This window comes from Podarcis cretensis, assembly GCF_951804945.1.
Source record: "Podarcis cretensis genome assembly, chromosome: 12".
Lineage (NCBI taxonomy): Eukaryota > Metazoa > Chordata > Lepidosauria > Squamata > Lacertidae > Podarcis > Podarcis cretensis.
The window spans coordinates 58,320,226-58,338,202 of NC_137181.1; the positions used below are offsets into that span (position 1 = coordinate 58,320,226).

The 17,977-nt window shown below is 45.3% G+C and overlaps 2 protein-coding genes across 7 annotated transcripts in view; one reads left to right on the forward strand and one right to left on the reverse strand.

Annotated features, from left to right (window-relative positions):
• Positions 1–408: 408 nt before the first annotated feature.
• On the reverse strand, positions 409–5,724 carry MPLKIP (M-phase specific PLK1 interacting protein). Its single transcript, XM_079947666.1, has 2 exons — positions 5,363–5,724; positions 409–2,063 (listed from the first exon to the last, which is right to left on the reverse strand). Exons 1-2 carry the CDS (start codon positions 5,693–5,695, stop codon positions 1,857–1,859), a joined length of 540 nt encoding a protein of 179 aa, XP_079803792.1. The 5' UTR covers positions 5,696–5,724; the 3' UTR covers positions 409–1,856.
• SUGCT (succinyl-CoA:glutarate-CoA transferase) overlaps positions 3,570–17,977 on the forward strand; it is a 322,274-nt gene continuing 307,866 nt past the window's right edge. Inside the window, exons 1-3 of one of the 6 annotated variants that reach the window (XM_079947612.1) lie at positions 3,570–3,994; positions 12,554–12,608; positions 12,696–12,769. In XM_079947612.1, the coding sequence (XP_079803738.1) occupies positions 12,721–12,769 (49 nt within the window). In that variant the 5' untranslated portion in view covers positions 3,570–3,994; positions 12,554–12,608; positions 12,696–12,720. Of the gene's footprint in view, positions 3,995–8,307; positions 8,489–12,553; positions 12,609–12,695; positions 12,770–17,977 lie in introns of those variants that run through there. The other 5 variants (XM_079947610.1, XM_079947611.1, XM_079947613.1 and 2 more) reach the window with 5 other exon arrangements.

A 17,977-nucleotide genomic window follows, 5' to 3' on the forward strand; every position in this document is an offset into this window, starting at 1 on the left:
TGATACAGTTGTATTAAATTCAGTTTATTTAAGAATAATTTGGCTTAAAAGGAGAGATTACTCACATGAATTGGCTAAACAAGTAGAAGGGGGCTGCAGGTTCATTGGAACACTTAAAATCCACCAGTAACATAGATGGCAGCTGTTCAAATGTTACAGGTCCCATGTGATGAACTGCTTGTCAGCAATTTCCACAGCCTTATATTGCATATAAACACAAGCTTTAGTAGCTTAAGATTATATGTTGTTAATGCACGTTCTTGGCACTGCTAATTGCTTACTCAGATTTCAGAAGGCTAATCTGGTTTCAATGACTAGCAAATGCAAGTGACTCATGAGTAATCATACGGGGAAATGAGATGTGTTTATTGTGAAAAGACTTGTCCCCAAACAATGTAGAACTGATGCTTCGATTTCAACAGCATCTTTATTTAAAAAATAAAAAATCAAATCAAATCAAATCAAATCCATACCCTTTGGGAACATTTTGTATTATAGAAATCCAAAACAGTTGGTTATTTGATTTCTAAAAAGTACTAAACATTAAACTGTGCTGATACACTTTTACATACATACCCTCTGTAGCTTTTGAAATTCACAATTTAGCCTGCTACACAGAGAAAGCTGCATCATAGGCATTGGACAGTATCCAACAGCTCTGTACGCAAACCTCTAAATCCTTTTTTAGAAATAAATCTATTTGGGGGTGAGCTAAAAAAAAAAAGTGTTGTCTGAATGCACCTCTAAATTATATGCATAACCAACTCATTGCTAGATTTCCTTTCCTTATTAAAATATTTAATTCCTCCATTAGATTTAAATTAGGAAAAATGTGAATGTTTATACTTTCCATTCCTGCTGGTATAGCAGCAGTAATATAAAATAAGTAGTCCAGAAGTTATAAGCACAGCTGGTGAATAAATCCACCATGAAGGCTACAGAAATAAAGTCATGAAAAGCTGAACTTTTTTTTAACTGAAGCAAGTCCAGTTACTCAAGTGTCTACAAAGCCAAGGAGCACAAAATGTATTCTTGTGAGGTTTCAAAAAATAATCAGACTCAAGTTAAAGATTTTGCACTAACTTATTTCATTCTCTATTAATCTGCTTTTGAAATGTAGAGCAAAAACCAAACTAGCAAAGCCCAGTCATCTTGTATTCCTAAATAAAAGTCCTACCAGAAGGTGACATTTGAAAAACTGACAGAAGCAGTGTATTTATCAGGTGCACAAAACTTAATTGCCCCTAGGTTTACCCAGTTCTACTTAGTGGCTTATTTAAATAAGGTAATTTTTGTATGCAGGTTCAACATGGATTTTTATAAGGTGGTCTTTTGTTACAAATTAGTAAAGTTTTGTTCCCAAATATAATTTTTCAAATACGAAAATATATAGGTATAGATGACTTTCTGAACAGAAGAGGTTGCAAGATTGGCAATTCTAATATTAAACAATTTTAGCAGATATTGTATAATAGCTTCTATAACCTGCATGTATTTACACGCTGCAAGAAATTTCAGTAGCATTACCTTTAGTATGACTTAACAAAAAGCAGTAAGCATTTGTGAGTTTTACAAAACATTTATTTTAAAACTTTGTTCTAAAAATGTTCAAACCTAAAATATACTACTTTCTCGGGTTAATAGTGTATAATATGGCATGGAAGAGATGAATATAAGAAACTGACACAGACTGATTTGCTGGTGACTAAAGAATACTTTGCTTTCCATAGGCGGATGTCCCACTTCCATATGGTCAGTTCAAATAAAAGCATTTTCTAAGTTCTTTATTACTTGCCATCTTACGTATGAAGGTTGGCCCAGTTTTCTCACAGTTGTTTTTTTCACTTGCATAAATGTTAACTGAAATACCTCCCCTTTTTGCCAGTGTATGTGGTTTGCTCACTGCTGTATTGCTGGTTAACATCCGTAACGGATACGGGCTCTAGGCCAGCCCAGGGGTCTTCAAGCATTGAAGGTTTGTAATAGTTTTCCACATCATCATTAGACACTCTTTTCTCTCTACCATGTGGTGTTCCCAATGGGGTAGATGTCCTGGGTGATCCCTTTGAGAGAAAAGCCATGAGGAAAAGGAGTAAATAGTCTAATTAGATGCCGAGCTTTCAGAAGGTGTTCAAGACCAGCTAAATGCTATAAGTTATTGTTTTTCTTTTAAAACAAGTTTATTTTGTATAGATTAATCAGTAGCTGTCCATGTAAACAGATGTTTTAAGGTGCCGTGGTAATTTGTATTTTGTTTGTCTTAGAACATAATATAGTGTAAATTCTGTGACTACAGAAGGTGCAAATAGTAGGTCTGTATTAAAGCAAGTATAGAAGGTTATAAACAGCTGCATCTTTTAACGTTCAAAACAAATTGGCTAGTTTTCAAAGATGCTCAAGGGCTTTCAGTGTCATGGCATTTCTCAGATTTCCAGGTGCAGCTTGTGACAATCTCATATTGCTTCAAGGGTACCCTGATTCCGATGGAGGCACAAGAGGCTGCAACAGGAGGGAAGGCTGATAAATCCGTGTGTGTGGTGTAAGCCTTGTAAACAGCCTGTTGGATACAATTTATGGGAATGATAGCAAGCAGCCAACTGGGCTTTGAATGCAACATTTGTGTAATTCAGGTTTGGAAAGACCCATGCATATACTCTCTCAGGTGCAGGAGCTTCCTGCAGCCAATCAGAAGCCATGCTTTGGTTTCCGAATGTTTTGGAAGTCGAATGGACTTCCGGAACTGATTCCATTTGACTTCCAAGGTACGACTGTATTATACAATACAAGTTAGATACATTCTAGGTAGAAAGCTCACAACGTAAGTATCCATTTTAGATTCTATGAACCACACATACAGGGAGTGGATTATGTTCTATATAAATAAGTGGAATATAGCTGTTTAGTCTCAGAAGCTACGTTTCCCAATTTAAACTAGGAGACTTAATTTTCAAACAACAAATTTCCACTAGTTCATCAATTTTCTTCCCAGTCTTGCTAAATTAACAGTGTCTTAATTTGGCTGGTTTGGAAAACAAGCACATGTTTTAATCCAATTATAGCAGCTCCTGCTTATGAGTTCATTTTTGTTTTGTTAATATATTACTAAGCACCACTGGTTAGGTTTGATTTCAAACCTATTTAGTATTTCCTAAAATTTAGAACTTGCATTTATCAGTTGGTCTAATAAAATGATTTTTCTTACTTGGCTCTTTGCTAATTGCTGTAAAGAGCCAACACTTGCCTCCAAGACTTTTGTGGCAACCTGGGCCTGGTATTTTTTGCTCTATAAGACTCACTTTTTCCCTCCTAAAAAGTAAGGGGAAATGTGTGTGCGTCTTATGGAGCGAATGCAGGCTGCGCAGCTATCCCAGAAGGCAGAACAGCAAGAGGGATTGCTGCTTTCACTGAGTAGCGATCCCTCTTGCTGTTCTGGCTTCTGAGATTCAGAATATTTTCCCCCTTGTTTTCCTCCTCCAAAAACTAGGTGCATCTTGTGGTCTGATGCGTCTTATAGAGCGAAAAATACGGTATTTTTCAGAAAATCTTTAACTGAAAAAACTTTGTTTCAGAAAACTTTCTGATGTCTCAACACAGGAGTGCAGTTGAAACTCAAACTCCCAGGAATGATAGGAGCTGTACTCCACATCTGGAGGGCCACATGATAGCCAAGAGAGGGATCAAATTCAACACATTTATTTTACTTGCATTTAGAAAACAATGCAAAACTTTGGAATTGACCAGCTTGCCAGATATTGTACTGCATTCAGTTTCTCCTCTCTAGTAACCAGGCTGCAGATGATTTGTCACCAATTTGCAAAACCGTCTCCCTCCGGAGGTGGCGGACTCTCCTTCCTTGGAGGTATTTAGGAAAAGGTTGGGTGAGTGCCAACGGTCATGGATGCTTCAGCTGAGATTTTCCTGCATGGCAGGGGGTTGGACTAGATGACCTTGGCAGGGCCAGATTCAGGTTTGATGAGGCCCTAAGCTACTGAAGGTAATGGGCCCCCTTATATATCCATCTGTCCTTTGTCAACAACAAATTGTTGCTGTTTTTTGTGTTGAATATACAGTGGACTCTCCGGATACGAACTGAATTTGTTTTGGGGGTCTGTGCAGACCCCCCAAAAATGTAACTAGAGGTGCCGCTTCTGCGAACGTTTTCTGGGTTCGTAAACTGAAAGTTCCGAAACCAGGGTGGTACAAAACTGGAGGGTCCACTGTTTTAGGTCCAAATGTATGGACCTAATAGGTATCTATTGATGCTTTTGAATTCTGGTGCTGGAGGAGACTCTTGAGAGTCCCATGGACTGCAAGAAGATCAAACCTCTCCATTCTGAAGGAAATCAGCCCTGAGTGCTCACTGGAAGGACAGATCCTGAAGCTGAGGCTCCAATACTTTGGCCACCTCATGAGAAGGGAAGACTCCCTGGAAAAGACCCTGATGTTGGGAAAGATGGAGGGCACAAGGAGAAGGGGACAACAGAGGACAAGATGGTGGGACAGTGTTCTCGAAGCTACCAGCATGAGTCTGACCAAACTGCGGGAGGCAGTGGAAGACAGGAGTGCCTGGCGTGTTCTGGTCCAGGGGGTCACGAAGAGTCGGACTAAACAACAAATGTGAGGAATACAACTGGATCCAAGTAGGAAATTGTATTTGGCCAATGGACTGGTGTGCTCTGGCCCTTGGGTCACGAAGAGTCGGACATGACTAAACGACTAAACAACAACAAATAGGTATCTAAAGCCATTTGCGCATAACAAAGTATGTATTTTATCAAAGCAATTGTTGAACTGAAATACAATTAGGAAGAAGTATATTAATAGTGGGGACGCAGGTGGCGCTGTGGGTTAAAGCCTCAGTGCCTAGGGCTTGCCGATCGAAAGGTCGGCGGTTCGAATCCCTGCGGCGGGGTGCGCTCCCGCTGCTCGGTCCCAGCGCCTGCCAACCTAGCAGTTCGAAAGCACCTCCGGGTGCAAGTAGATAAATAGGGACCGCTTACCAGCGGGAAGGTAAACGGCGTTTCCGTGTGCGGCTCTGGCTCGCCAGAGCAGCGATGTCACGCTGGCCACGTGACCCGGAAGTGTCTCCGGACAGCGCTGGCCCCTGGCCTCTTAAGTGAGATGGGCGCACAACCCCAGAGTCTGTCAAGACTGGCCCGTACGGGCAGGGGTACCTTTACCTTTATATTAATAGTGAAGGGGGGGGCAAGAGAGTGGGGCCCTATATGGCTTATTTAGCTTAAATCGGGACCCCTTTCCACAGTTCTGTTCTTCCAATGGCAGGGTTGGAAAGGGTACCTAAGGGTCATCCAGTCCACCCCCCCCCCCGCAGCCATGGGATGGGACCCGGCTGCTTCCCTACCTGGCTGAATCTCCGGAAACCCCCGGAGTGCGGCTGCTTGAAAGGCGGCTGCTGCTGCTGGAAGGCTCCTCCTCCTCCTCCTCCGGGGGACCGGCCGCCCCCGCCGTAGGGAGCGTAGCCTCCTCCTCCGGGGCTGGCGCTGCGGGGCCTGCGCGGCGAGGGCCCCCCGAAGTGGTAGGGCCACGCGCGGGGCCCGTAGGGGGGCGTGTGCCGGGGGCTCCCGTAGCCCTGAGGGGAGCCCGCGAAGGGGGGGCCGCCGCCGCCGCCGCCGCCTCCTCTGTCCGGGTGGGGGCCGCGGAAGCCGGAGCAAGGGGGCGTGGGGGGCCGGTACATGGCGGCAGCCGCCGGACGACGACCCGCGGGAGACCTTCCGGGGGGCGGGGCTCCTGCGAAGCGGCCGCAGGAAGGTCCGCCGCCGCCGCCAGCCCCGCCCGCAACCGCGCCCCGCGCCCAACGTTCCGCCAGAAACATGGTTCCGGCCCTGGCGTCTGCTCGCCGCCTTCGCGGGTCCCGGAGGTGGAGCTGAGGCGGAGGTGGAGGGCCCATTTGTAAGCACAGAGGCAGGGCCGGGTTTACCTATAAGCTAAACAAGCTCTACAGCTTAGGGCCCCACTCTTTTGGCCCCCCCCCAAAAAAAATTTAAAGGAAAAAAAATGGATGTACGTTTCCAAAATATAAGATAAAAAACAAAATAAAACCTACACAACCGTTTTGTGTTGTGTAGGCTCCTATGATGTAAGTCAGGCTTCCTCAACCTCAGCCCGCCACATGTTTCGGGACTACAATTCCCATCATCCCTGACCACTGGTCCTGCTAGCTAGGGATCATGGGAGTTGTAGTCCCAAAACATCTGGCAGGCCAAGGTTGAGGAAGCCTGATAAGTAATGGGCTTGGCCTGCTAGCTTGCTCCCTAAAATATCACCGGTTTGCTCATTTTTATATATCGGGTGCCTACATTCTGCATGTGCAAATGGCTTTAGATACCTGTTGGGTCCATAAATTCCCATATAGCATATATTCAACACAAAAAAGCAGCAATTTGTTGTGGACAAAGGACAGCTGGACATATAAAGGGCCCCATTACCTTCAGTAGTTTAGGGCCTCATCAAACCTAAATCCGTCCCTGCACAGAGGTTATTTGCTCGGCTGGTTTTGTGGGGCATTTGACCGTGCACAGAGTCATCCACATGGCACAGAAAACAAACATGGAAATCTTTTATGTGGCCAATTCAGCTCACACTCACAGGGTATAACTTCAGCCTAAAGGGTTGTTGATGTTCTTGTTAACTCCATTTAGCTCCCAACTGAGCATGCAAAGGATGGCAGCCTCAGATTTGTTTGTACTTGTTTGGATATTTTAAGAAGTAAATGCCATTGAACTCAGGAGACTAGACTGAGGTGAAAAAGAGGATGGCATAGCGCTGAGTTGAAGCTCCCTAAACCTTGATTAAGTTCTAATACTTACATTATCTTGAAATTATGGGTGTCTTGCACCCAGAACCTCTCGCATCCCCAAAACAACACAGAGTTGTCACAATCTGGAGGGGAAACAGGTGGATATTTCCCCAGCATGTAGAGAGAATAGAGGGCCATCAGGCATATGCTGAAAGACACAAAGCCTCTGTCCTAGGTTAAAAAATAAAAAAGCAAAATAGTTGACGCCAACTTTATAAATATATGTTGGCTGGCTACTGGGCAGAAAGATCCAAAGAGCAAAGGAGCACCAGGGAGAGGTGGGTTTAGGATGCAGGATGTTGTGCTTCTGTGTCATTTAACAGCAAAATCCTACCTCTCTCCTACTCCTAAATTTGCCCATCCAAGCAGGTGAGACCGTTGGAGGGCGGGGGGTGGCCCTTAGCAAGGATTAAATGTCTTTTCTTTCTTGCCCGCTACTAATGTTCTTGTTTCTAGGCCCATAATGTTTCAACAGAGTTGTGTGTGTGTATGTATCTGTATACAGATAGATGTGTATAAATAGATCTATAGATATATGTAGATATCTATATAGATATTATATCCTTCAACATTTATCCAAGGAAAATAAGGGATTAAATCAGTATATCCTGTCTTCTGTAAATCCAGAACTGTCCCTGGAAAATAGGGACACTTGAAGGGTCTGTAGATACATATTTATATATATATATGTTTTAGGGGTGTGTGTGTGTGTGTGTGTGTGTGTGTATCCAGTGCTTTTTTTCTGGGGGGACGCAGGGGTACACATACCCCTAAACATTTTGTGAATATTTGTACTTACGTCCATTGTATTTATTTTTCCCAATTTGAACTGTAAACGGTGATTTTACTAAGTCAAAATGAGAGTACCCCTAAACATTTTTTTAAGAAAAAAAGCAGTGTATATCTATAAATAGATACCGATCTAGTATTAGATTTAGTTACAGATAGGTAGCCGTGTTGGTCTGCCATAGTCAAAACAAAAAAAATTCCTTCCAGTAGCACCTTAAAGACCAACTAAGTTAGTTCTTGGTATGAGCTTTCGTGTGCATGCATTTCGTGTGTATCTGAAGAAGTGTGCATGCACACGAAAGCTCATACCAAGAACTAACTTAGTTGGTCTTTAAGGTGCTACTGGAAGGAATTTTTTTAGTATTAGATTTGTGTGTGCATGCTATATTGTATCTCTAGTGTATCTAGAAACAGATATCTAGTTTTAATTCCATCAATGTTTAACTGCTGTCTGAATGTTTGATTCCCCGCTCTCCCTCCCCGTGTTCAAACATCTGTTCTTATTTGTTATCTGTAAACCGTCTTGGGGGGGGGGAGGAGGCGGGGTATAAACGCATAATAACAACGACGATGGGGGCAAGGAGCGCAGATATAAAATGGCCGGGGGGGGGGGGTCCCTTTGCGCCTGCGTCCTCCGCCTCTCCCTCCCCAGCCGAGCGGAGCCTGGAGCGCGCCGGCGGCGAAGTTGGGGCCAGAGTCCAGAAGTTCTGGCCAAGTGGTTCGCTGGTGGCCTGGCAGCGTGGCTGGCCCGGCTTGCTTCCGCAGGGATGCTGGGCGCTGCTCTGGGCAGGGGGGGCCGGCGCCTGCCGCTGCTGCGCCCCCCGCAGCCCGCCAGGCTCCCCTCCCGGGGGCAGCGGCGCGGAAGCTGCCTCTTCCCTCCAGGTAGCCGCTTTTACGCGTCTCCAATGGGCTGCGGGGGTCGGGAGCGCGCCCGGCGCGCGCCCGCGAGAGAAAAGGGGGGGGGGCCGGGAGATTCAAAGGTTGAGGGAAGCAGCTGCCCCCCCCCCTGGCGCTCCAAGCCGAGGAAGCGTGTGCTCACCATCGCTGTCAACGTTTCCCTTTTTTTAAAGGGAAATTCCCTTACAGTGATACCTCGGGTTACATACGCTTCAGGTTGCAGACTCCTTCCTTCCTTCTGTACCCCTGCCCGTACGGGCCAGTCTTGACGGACTCTGGGGTTGTGCGCCCATCTCACTTAAGAGGCCAGGGGCCAGCGCTGTCCGGAGACACTTCCGGGTCACGTGGCCAGCGTGACGAAGCTGCTCTGGCCAGAGCCAGAGCCGCACACGGAAACGCCGTTTACCTTCCCGCTGGTAAGCGGTCCCTATTTATCTACTTGCACCCGGAGGTGCTTTCGAACTGCTAGGTTGGCAGGCGCTGGGACCGAGCAGCGGGAGCGCACCCCGCCGCAGGGATTCGAACCACCGACCTTTCGATCAGCAAGCCCTAGGCGCTGAGGCTTTAACCCACAGCGCCACCTGCGTCCCACGTTGCAGACTCCACTAACCCAGAGATAGTGCTTCAGGTGAAGAACTTTGCTTCAGGATGAGAACAGAAATTGTGCAGCAGCAGGAGGCCCCATTAGCTAAGGTGGCGCTTCGGGTTAAGAACAGTTTCAGGTTAAGAACGGACCTCCGGAACAAATTAAGTACTTAACCCGAGGTACCACTGTATTCCGAATAGGATTCCTCACAAGAAAAGGGAAAAGTTGACAGCTATGGTGCTCCCGCAGTTCACCAAGGAGAGTAGCGCACAAAAACGCAGGCGAGGCCAGGTCGACTCAGAAGTATCGCAGAATCACAGCCTGGTAAAGTTTGAAGGGACCCCGAGGGTCATCTAGTCCAACCCCCTGCATTGCGGGACTCTCGGCACGCAGCTCCCCCATCCAGTTCGAAACCCTGTTGAACTCGTTGAGGATTACATGCGGGTAAGTGGGCACAGGATTGCAGCCACAGTCACGGCTTTCTTGGAAAGCAGCCCATTCTGTGCTCTTACATGTTAGATATATTGAGTCTGGGATAGCTCAGTTGGTAGAGCACAAGACTCATAATCTCGAGGTCTTGGGTTCGAGGTCCACATTGGGGAAAATATTCCTGCAATCCAGGGGGTTGGACTAGATGACCCTCATGGCCCCTTACAATTCTAGAGTTATTTGATTAAGGGACTCAAGACGGCTTGCATATAAAAAATATAAATCGTTTAGAACAGAAAAAAAGCAATATTTAAGAAGCAACTAAGCACGGATAGAAGTAAATCCCTATACACTTAGGAAATATATTAAAACCATATAAAAAATTACAGTAAAAGCAGCAATGCACCAGCCCTTTCGTTAAAAGCTGTCAATTTCCAAAAGCCTGTAGGAACAACAAAAAAAGACTTCACCCATAATTGTTTTCTCATAGGTAAATTACTGCTGAGCTTTGTAAGATCCCAGTCTTACTAAGAAGTCCCTGAATTCACATGGGTTTACTTCCAGCCAGACATTGCTGGGCTATCTCTACAAATTGCATTGAATAATGTTTGTTAAGCCACAAACTTAACAGAGAATTATGATGCAGATCTCTTATAATGCAGACCATCAGAACACTTTGCCCACCCCTCAGACAGAGAATTCATTAAAGGTTTAAGGCAGGGATGGTTAATCTGCCCCCCTCCCAATGTTGCCCAATGTTGTTTGACTTTAGCTCTCAACAGCCCCATCCAAGATGGTCCAGCGTCAAGGATGATGGCACTTGTAGTCCTGTAACATCTAAATGGCCACAGGGTCACCGTCCCTAGTTTAAGGGTAGATTCCAAGTATGTTATTCATTGGCTTGATCTTTGTGGACTCTTGACCCACCGATATACAGTGGTACCTTGGTTTAAGAACAACTTAGTTTATGAACAACTTGGATTAAGAACGCCTCAAACCTGGAAGCAGGTGTTTTGGTTTGTGAACTTTGCCTTGGAATTAGAACATGTTTCGCTTCCTGTTGAGTGTGTTCCATTTGTCAATTGCGACCCCCACTGCTATAGGAAAGCACGCCTTGGTTTAAGAACGCTTTGGTTTAAGAACGGACTTCCAGAACAGATTAAGTTCGTAAACCAAGGTACAATTGTAGTTAGTTCTTCCTACTGCAGGGGCTATGGTTTTCCCAGTAGTGATGTATGGAAGTGAGAGCTGGACCATAAAGAAGGCTGATTGCCGAAGAATTGATGCTTTTGAATTATGGTGCTGGAGGAGACTCTTGAGAGTCCCATGGACTGCAAGAAGATCAAACCTCTCCATTCTGAAGGAAATCAGCCCTGAGTGCTCACTGGAAGGACAGATCGTGAAGCTGAGGCTCCAATACTTTGGCCACCTCATGAGAAGAGAAGACTCCCTGGAAAAGACCCTGATGTTGGGAAAGATGGAGGGCACAAGGAGAAGGGGGCGACAGAGGACGAGATGGTTGGACAGTGTTTTTGAGGTTACCAGCATGAGTCTGACCAAGCTGCGGGGGGCAGTGGAGGACAGGAGTGCCTGGCGTTCTCTGGTCCATGGGGTCACGAAGAGTCGGACACGACTAAACGACTAAACAACCACAACAACAACTGCAGGGGCCAGAGACTGAACTTTATGCAAGTAAAACACATCCTTTGTCATTGGCTTTATAGACTCGCCACATTTCTGTCTTCATCTGCCACAGAAGCCGTGCCGGAAAGAGTCTCAACAGGAAAGTAGTGACTGCAGACCCAAAGTCAGTAGGATCTGCTGCTTCTCTGTTTCTTTAATGTGCACCTGATTCTTTTACAGTGGTAAAGGTAAAGGTAAAGGGACCCCTGACCATCAGGTCTAGTCGTGGCTGACTCTGGGGTTGCGGCGCTCATCTCACTTTATTGGCCGAGGGAGCCAGTGTACAGCTTCCGGGTCATGTGGCCAGCATGACTAAGCCGCTTCTGGCGAACCAGAGCAGCACACGGAAACGCCGTTTACCTTCCCGCCGGAGCGGTACCTATTTATCTACTTGCACTTTGACGTGCTTTTGAACTGCTAGGTTGGCAGGAGCAGGAACTGAGCAACGGGAGCTCACCCTGTCGCGGGGATTCGAACCACCGACCTTCTGATTGGCAAGTCCTAGGCTCTATGGTTTAACCCACAGTGCCACCCATGTCCCTTTACAGTGGTACCTCGGGTTAAGAACTTAATTCGTTCCGGAGGTCCGTTCTTAACCTGAAACTGTTCTTAACCTGAAGCGCCACCTTAGTTAATGGGGCCTCCCGCTGCTGCTGTGCCGCCGCATGATTTCTGTTCTCATCCTGAAGCAAAGTTCTTAACCCGAGGTACTATTTCTGGGTTAGCGGAGTCTGTAACCTGAAGCGTATGTAACCCGAGGTACCACTGTATTCCCATTTTCTTTCACTCCCATTTCCTTTGGTCTGTTGGTCTTATTTACTAATCCATGTCTTGAATTAAGTTAAATCTGTCCCTACCCCATGTTCCTCCTTTGTCCATTAGTTCCCCTTGTATTATTGATTATTTCAGCTTCAGAGGGTTTCAGCTTCAGTTAAAAAGAAGCCAAAAGCCAAAAGGATGATTTGCAGTTTCTAAAACATCTAATGTAAAAGGTAAAAGACCCCTGAACGGTTAAATCCACTCAAAGGCTCATCTTGCGTCATCTAGTCCACTTCATCCGATGCGTGTTATCCTCAGTTGGCAGGTTGGGGTTGGGTTTAAAAGGGAAAATAAATGCAAAGAGCAGCCAGTGATAATTCTTAAATCTTAAACATATCTGTCCTTATACCAGGGATGGGAAATTTTGTACAGTCAGCTGCATTCCAGCCATTCAAAAATCAGAGGTGTCGGCACACATGTTCTGTGCATAGGAATGACAAAACCATGTTGAGGAAGGTGAAAAGTTTTCCATAATGAAACAGCAGCTTTATAAATAACTGATGGTTCTAATGATTCTTTTCTCTGTTTATAAGCAGGTGCAGATAGTGTGAAGCCACTGGATGGCGTGAGAATTCTTGATCTAACAAGGTTTGTGTTTCTTCTGTCTGTAGCTCAGAACAATTCTTAAAGCTTCGCAGCGTAGTGACTAACAATTATCACAATTTAACATTGCAGAGTACTTGCGGGACCTTTTGCCACCATGAATCTGGGAGACCTTGGAGCTGAAGTTATTAAAGTGGAAAAGCCAGGTATAGTTACTTAATCTCCTGCTTTCCTGTGCCAAATCTTTTTTGGCATTGCTGTAGGCGTCTCAGAGAAACAGTGATATTACACACGTAATGGCCGCAGTCCCAACACGGAGAGCTAAGTGTGTTTAAGACCTTTAATTTCAATGGATTTAGGTATTGCTTAACTATTTAGATGGTAGCCAATATATTTTACTTCAAGATGGTGCATTAGCCAACATTCTAAAATCAGCTAAATTAAGGGGAAAGCCAGGGAAGGGCTGTAACTCACTGGAAGAGCATCTGCTTTGCACGTAGAAGATCCCAGGATCAAGTCCCCTGTATCTCCAAGTAGGACTGGAACAGATTCCTGCCAGAAACTCTGAAGAGCCGCTGCCAGTCAGTGTATACAATACTGAGCTAGGTGGACCATTGACTTGACATAAGGCAGTTTCTATGTTCCCAGTTATGAAGCAAATATGTTTAGTTTCATAACTTGAAACTACACAGTAGAGTAGATAGATGGTAAAGGTAAAGGTAAAGGTACCCCTGCCCATACAGGCCAGTCTTGACAGACTCTGGGGTTGTGCGCCCATCTCACTCAAGAGGCCAGGGGCCAGCGCTGTCCGGAGACACTTCCGGGTCACGTGGCCAGCGTGACATCGCTGCTCTGGCCAGAGCCAGAGCCGCACACGGAAACGCCGTTTACCTTCCCGCTGGTAAGCGGTCCCTATTTATCTACTTGCACCCGGAGGTGCTTTCAAACTGCTAGGTTGGCAGGCGCTGGGACCGAGCAGCGGGAGCGCACCCTGCCGCAGGGATTCGAACCACCGACCTTTCGATCGGCAAGCCCTAGGCGCTGAGGCTTTAACCCACAGCGCCACCTGCGTCCCAGATAGATGGTAGACTTGTCACAAATAATGTACTATTATTATTATTATTATTATTATTATTATTATTATTATTATTATTACAGTAGCAGGTTACCATAGCATCTCAATACTTTACTACGAAGAGGTTTAAAGTGGTAGTCTTATCTGAAGTGAAGCAAGAGTCAGGCCCAGATGGGGGGCGGCATATGGGCCACTTGGCCCATGCCTCCGATTCCAAAGGGGGCCTTGGTCAGCATATTCACAATTGCAGGGGATGCACTGGGGCGAACGCAAATAAAATTATTTGTCAGCATAAATTTTGTGAAAATTATTTATATACTTACAGTGGTGCCTCGCAAGACGAAATTAATCCGTTCCGTGAGGCCCTTCGTATAGCGGTTTTTTCGTCTTGCGAAGCAAGCCCATTGACAGCTTAGCGGATTAGCGCTATTAGCGGTTTAGCGGCTTTTAGCGGATCAGCTGATAAGCGGCTTATCAGCGGATGAGCTGATAAGCGGCTTAGGGCTTAGGAAAAGGGGGGAAAAAGGGAAAAAACCCCGCAGGAACTCGCAAGACATTTTCGTCTTGCGAAGCAAGCCCATAGGGAAATTCGTTTTGCGAAGCGCCTCCAAAACGGAAAACCCTTTCGTCTAGCGGGTTTTCCGTCTTGCGAGGCGTTCGTCTTGCGGGGCACCACTGTACTTATTTATAAGACTTCAGTTATTCCCAGGGTAAAAAAAGGGGGGGCACATTATCTACCTGGCCGGGGCCACTACCTGGCTCTGCAAGGCCCTGGCAAGAGTACCAGGGTGGAATTGTGGTTGAAGTGTTGGACTAGCACTGGGGAGACCCAGCTTCAGTTTCCTGCTGAACTGTTGGGGACAACTACCAACTCTCAGCCTAATCCACCTCGCAGGGTACTGCAATTAGGAGAAAGGTGGTGGGTTGTTATGAAGGTGAAAATCCCAAAAGTACGAGGATGGTGGGATTTTTAAAAATGTAATAAAATATGCGTTTACAAATGCATTCCAAAGAACGCAAGACGGCTCAACCGTGGTTGTGAGTGTGGGCTGGCCCCACCCCTTCCTCTCTTTGTACACAAAGGTCTGAAGGGGGATGCTGACTGCATTCAGTTGAAAGCAGCTAGAATCCTCCCCACCCTCAGGAACCTGTGGGCACAAAAAGTTCCTGCCTGAAGCGAGGTTTCTATCTAGGTTCAACTAAGGGAATCCTCCCTCCAGGTTTCAATCTTGCTCCAAATCTCGTGCCCTAGACACAAAGGTCAAGGGAAGAGGGGATGACAGCCCCCAGCCCTTGAATGCCTGAAGACGGCTCCCCCTCTGTTCTGCCTGCTGAAGAACTGAAGTGTAACTCAACAAGTTGCATGCGTGTTTCTAGTACAAAAAAAATATTAAATTGATTTTGAGCATACAGTCATACCTCGGGTTAAAGACACTTCAGATTGAGCATTTTCAGGTTGCGTCCTGCCGCGATCCGGAAGTAATGGAACGGGTTACTTCCGGGTTTCGACGCTTGCGCAAGGCAGATGCTCAAAATGACGTCATGCGCATGCACAGAAGTGGCGAATCGCGACCCGCGCAGACGCGGGTTGTGTTCTGCTCAGGTTGCGAACGGGGCTCCGGAATGGATCTCGTTCACGACCAGAGGTACCATTGTAATTTTATATTTTTGTTTTTTTTAAAAAAATAATTTTTATTCATTTTTCAAACACATAATAGAAACAAAACAGAAACACAAAACACAAAACCAAAACATACAAAACATTTAAACAAGTATAACTTCATAATTGTATTTTCATACACCTTCTTTCCTTCGACTTCCCCATACCTCCCCATCCCTGCATCCTTGTTTTATAGTTCTTTAGCAACCCTTTGGTCAATTTATCTTGATTCCCTTTTATTAAATTTCCTTTACTTTTTTAGTTACAGCTGTAATTCTCTGTTTCTTACCCCTTGACATCTTAGCATTCCTCAATTTTACAACAGTTTTTAAGGTATATTTTAAATTTCTTCCAGTCCTCTTCCACTGTCTCCTTCCCCTGGTCGCGGATTCTGCCCGTCATCTCAGCCAGTCCCATAAAGTCCATCACCTTTGTTTGCCATTCTTCCAGAGTAGGTAGTTCTTGCATCTTCCAATACTTTGCCAGTAGAATTCTTGCTGCTGTGGTAGCATACATAAAGAAAATCCTATCCTTCTTTAACACCAATTGGCCAGCCATGCCCAAGAGAAAAGCCTCTGGTTTCTTAGGAAAAGTCCACTTAAGGACTTTCTTAGTTTCATTATAGATCATTTCCCAAAAAGCTTTAATCTTCGGGCAGGTCCACCAAAGGTGATAAAAAGTACCTTCAGTCTCATTACATTTCCAACATTTATTATTGGGCAGATGATAGATTTTTGCAAGCTTGTAATTTTATATTTTTGTCTTTGAGACACAACCTACACTGCATGCCAAAGACAGTGTTGTGAGGCACAATTTAGAATCTAATTGCTATTAGCATTACTGCATTAATCTAACTGAAGTAACTGCAGGGCCCAAACTAGTTACAAATGTTCGGTTAAGAGACATGTAGCTAAACTGATGATGTCGCTGATAAAGGATGTTGCTTTTGTTATTAGGCCTTACAAGCTAATCATTCTTAATTTGTGCTTTATTGCACCAGAAACACATCTTTTGTATGTGCTTTATTTCCTAGTCCTGCTTCCCAGGCAAGAGAGCCTTGCAGGAACACTCTTGTGACCTCTGAAAAGAAAACACACCACCTGGTTTTACATCTGTCTTTAGTGAAACCTCTTGCTTTGGCATGTTAATTGCACATGTGTTGCTTATCGGAGCTCCAGATGTCTAACTGGTCACTGTAAGAACTTACCTCATATAATGTGTATCCATTTGTAGCTCCACTTATTGCAGGAGAATTCTTGTGCAAAATATCTATTTGTTATATAGTTAGCAGTTCCAGTCTCCTAGTCACAGAGCTAAGGATCTGCATGCTTGCATAGGGTATTCAATGTGAGGTGGGAAAAACATGGTATGGGCCTCTGAGTCTCTGCCATTTCAGAAGAAAAATACAGATGCATAAATAGTTCCCCACACCAGAGCCCAACTGGCGTTGGAAAGCTACAACATCAGAGAATCTCCTGTTGAGTTTCATCCTTGATATGTAACCACCAACCTGCCTTCTGAAGTAGTACAGACAAAGGAGACCTGTATCATATAGATCAGTTCTGATTTTCTATCTTCTGCATCAGACTGGGTCTATTCTTGGTCCCGGAGATAAATGTGTTGTGTTTACCACCATAATGAACTGCAGAGCTTTCATCACAGCATTAAATATTGGCCATGAACCAGGAGAAAACTTATTCTGCAGTTCCTGTACCCCCCAAAGGCTTTTCTTGTAGGGTTGAGAACTGACCCAAAAAACAGAAACAAAACCCAACCAGGCCTGTTGTTGTTGTTTAGTCATTTAGTTGTGTCCGACTCTTCGTGACCCCATGGACCAGACCACACTAGGAACTCCTGTCTTCCACTGCCTCCCGCAGTTTGGTCATACTCATGCTGGTAGCTTCAAGAACACTGTCCAACCATCTCCTCCTCTGTTGTCCCCTTCTCCTTGTGCCCTCCATCTTTCCCAACATCAGGGTCTTTTCCAGGGAGTCTTCTCTTCTCATGAGGTGGCCCAAGTATTGGAGCCTCAGCTTCAGGATCTGTCCTTCCAGTGAGCACTCAGGGCTGATTTCCTTAAGAATGGATAGGTTTGTTCTTCTTGCAGTCCATGGGACTCTCAAGAGTCTCCTCCATCACCATAATTCAAAAGCATCAATTCTTTGGCAATCAGCCTTCTTTATGGTCCAGCTCTCACTTCCATACTTCACTACTGGGAAAACCATAGCTTTAACTATACAGACTTTTGTCGACAAGGCCTACTTCAGTTGCAGAAATTAGCAGATGACGCCTTCTGGCATAGCAAAGGGTTGAGGAAGCTTTTCATATTTAAGGGCCAACAGTTCTTGGATACTATGGAATCCAGAGCAACCTTGGCCACAGTTTGACACAATGCTAAGCAGTAGACTATGGTTAAGCAAATCAGGCTGTGGATCAGTGCTCCTGCTTTGCTGTTCCCTTCCTCCAGTGAGAAGGCAGATCACGGAATAGCTGGCTTAGTATTACATTTGAACCAGCACTTGTGTTTCATTTCAAGCAAACCACAGTCTGAAGCCAAGGTTTGTGCCTAATGTCTCGTGGTTTGTTTAGGAAAAAACAAATGCCGTGCACACACCTCTCGTCGTCCTCCCTCCAGACAAGAGCTCAAGGATATTTTTGCCTGTTGAGGCAAAAGCATTC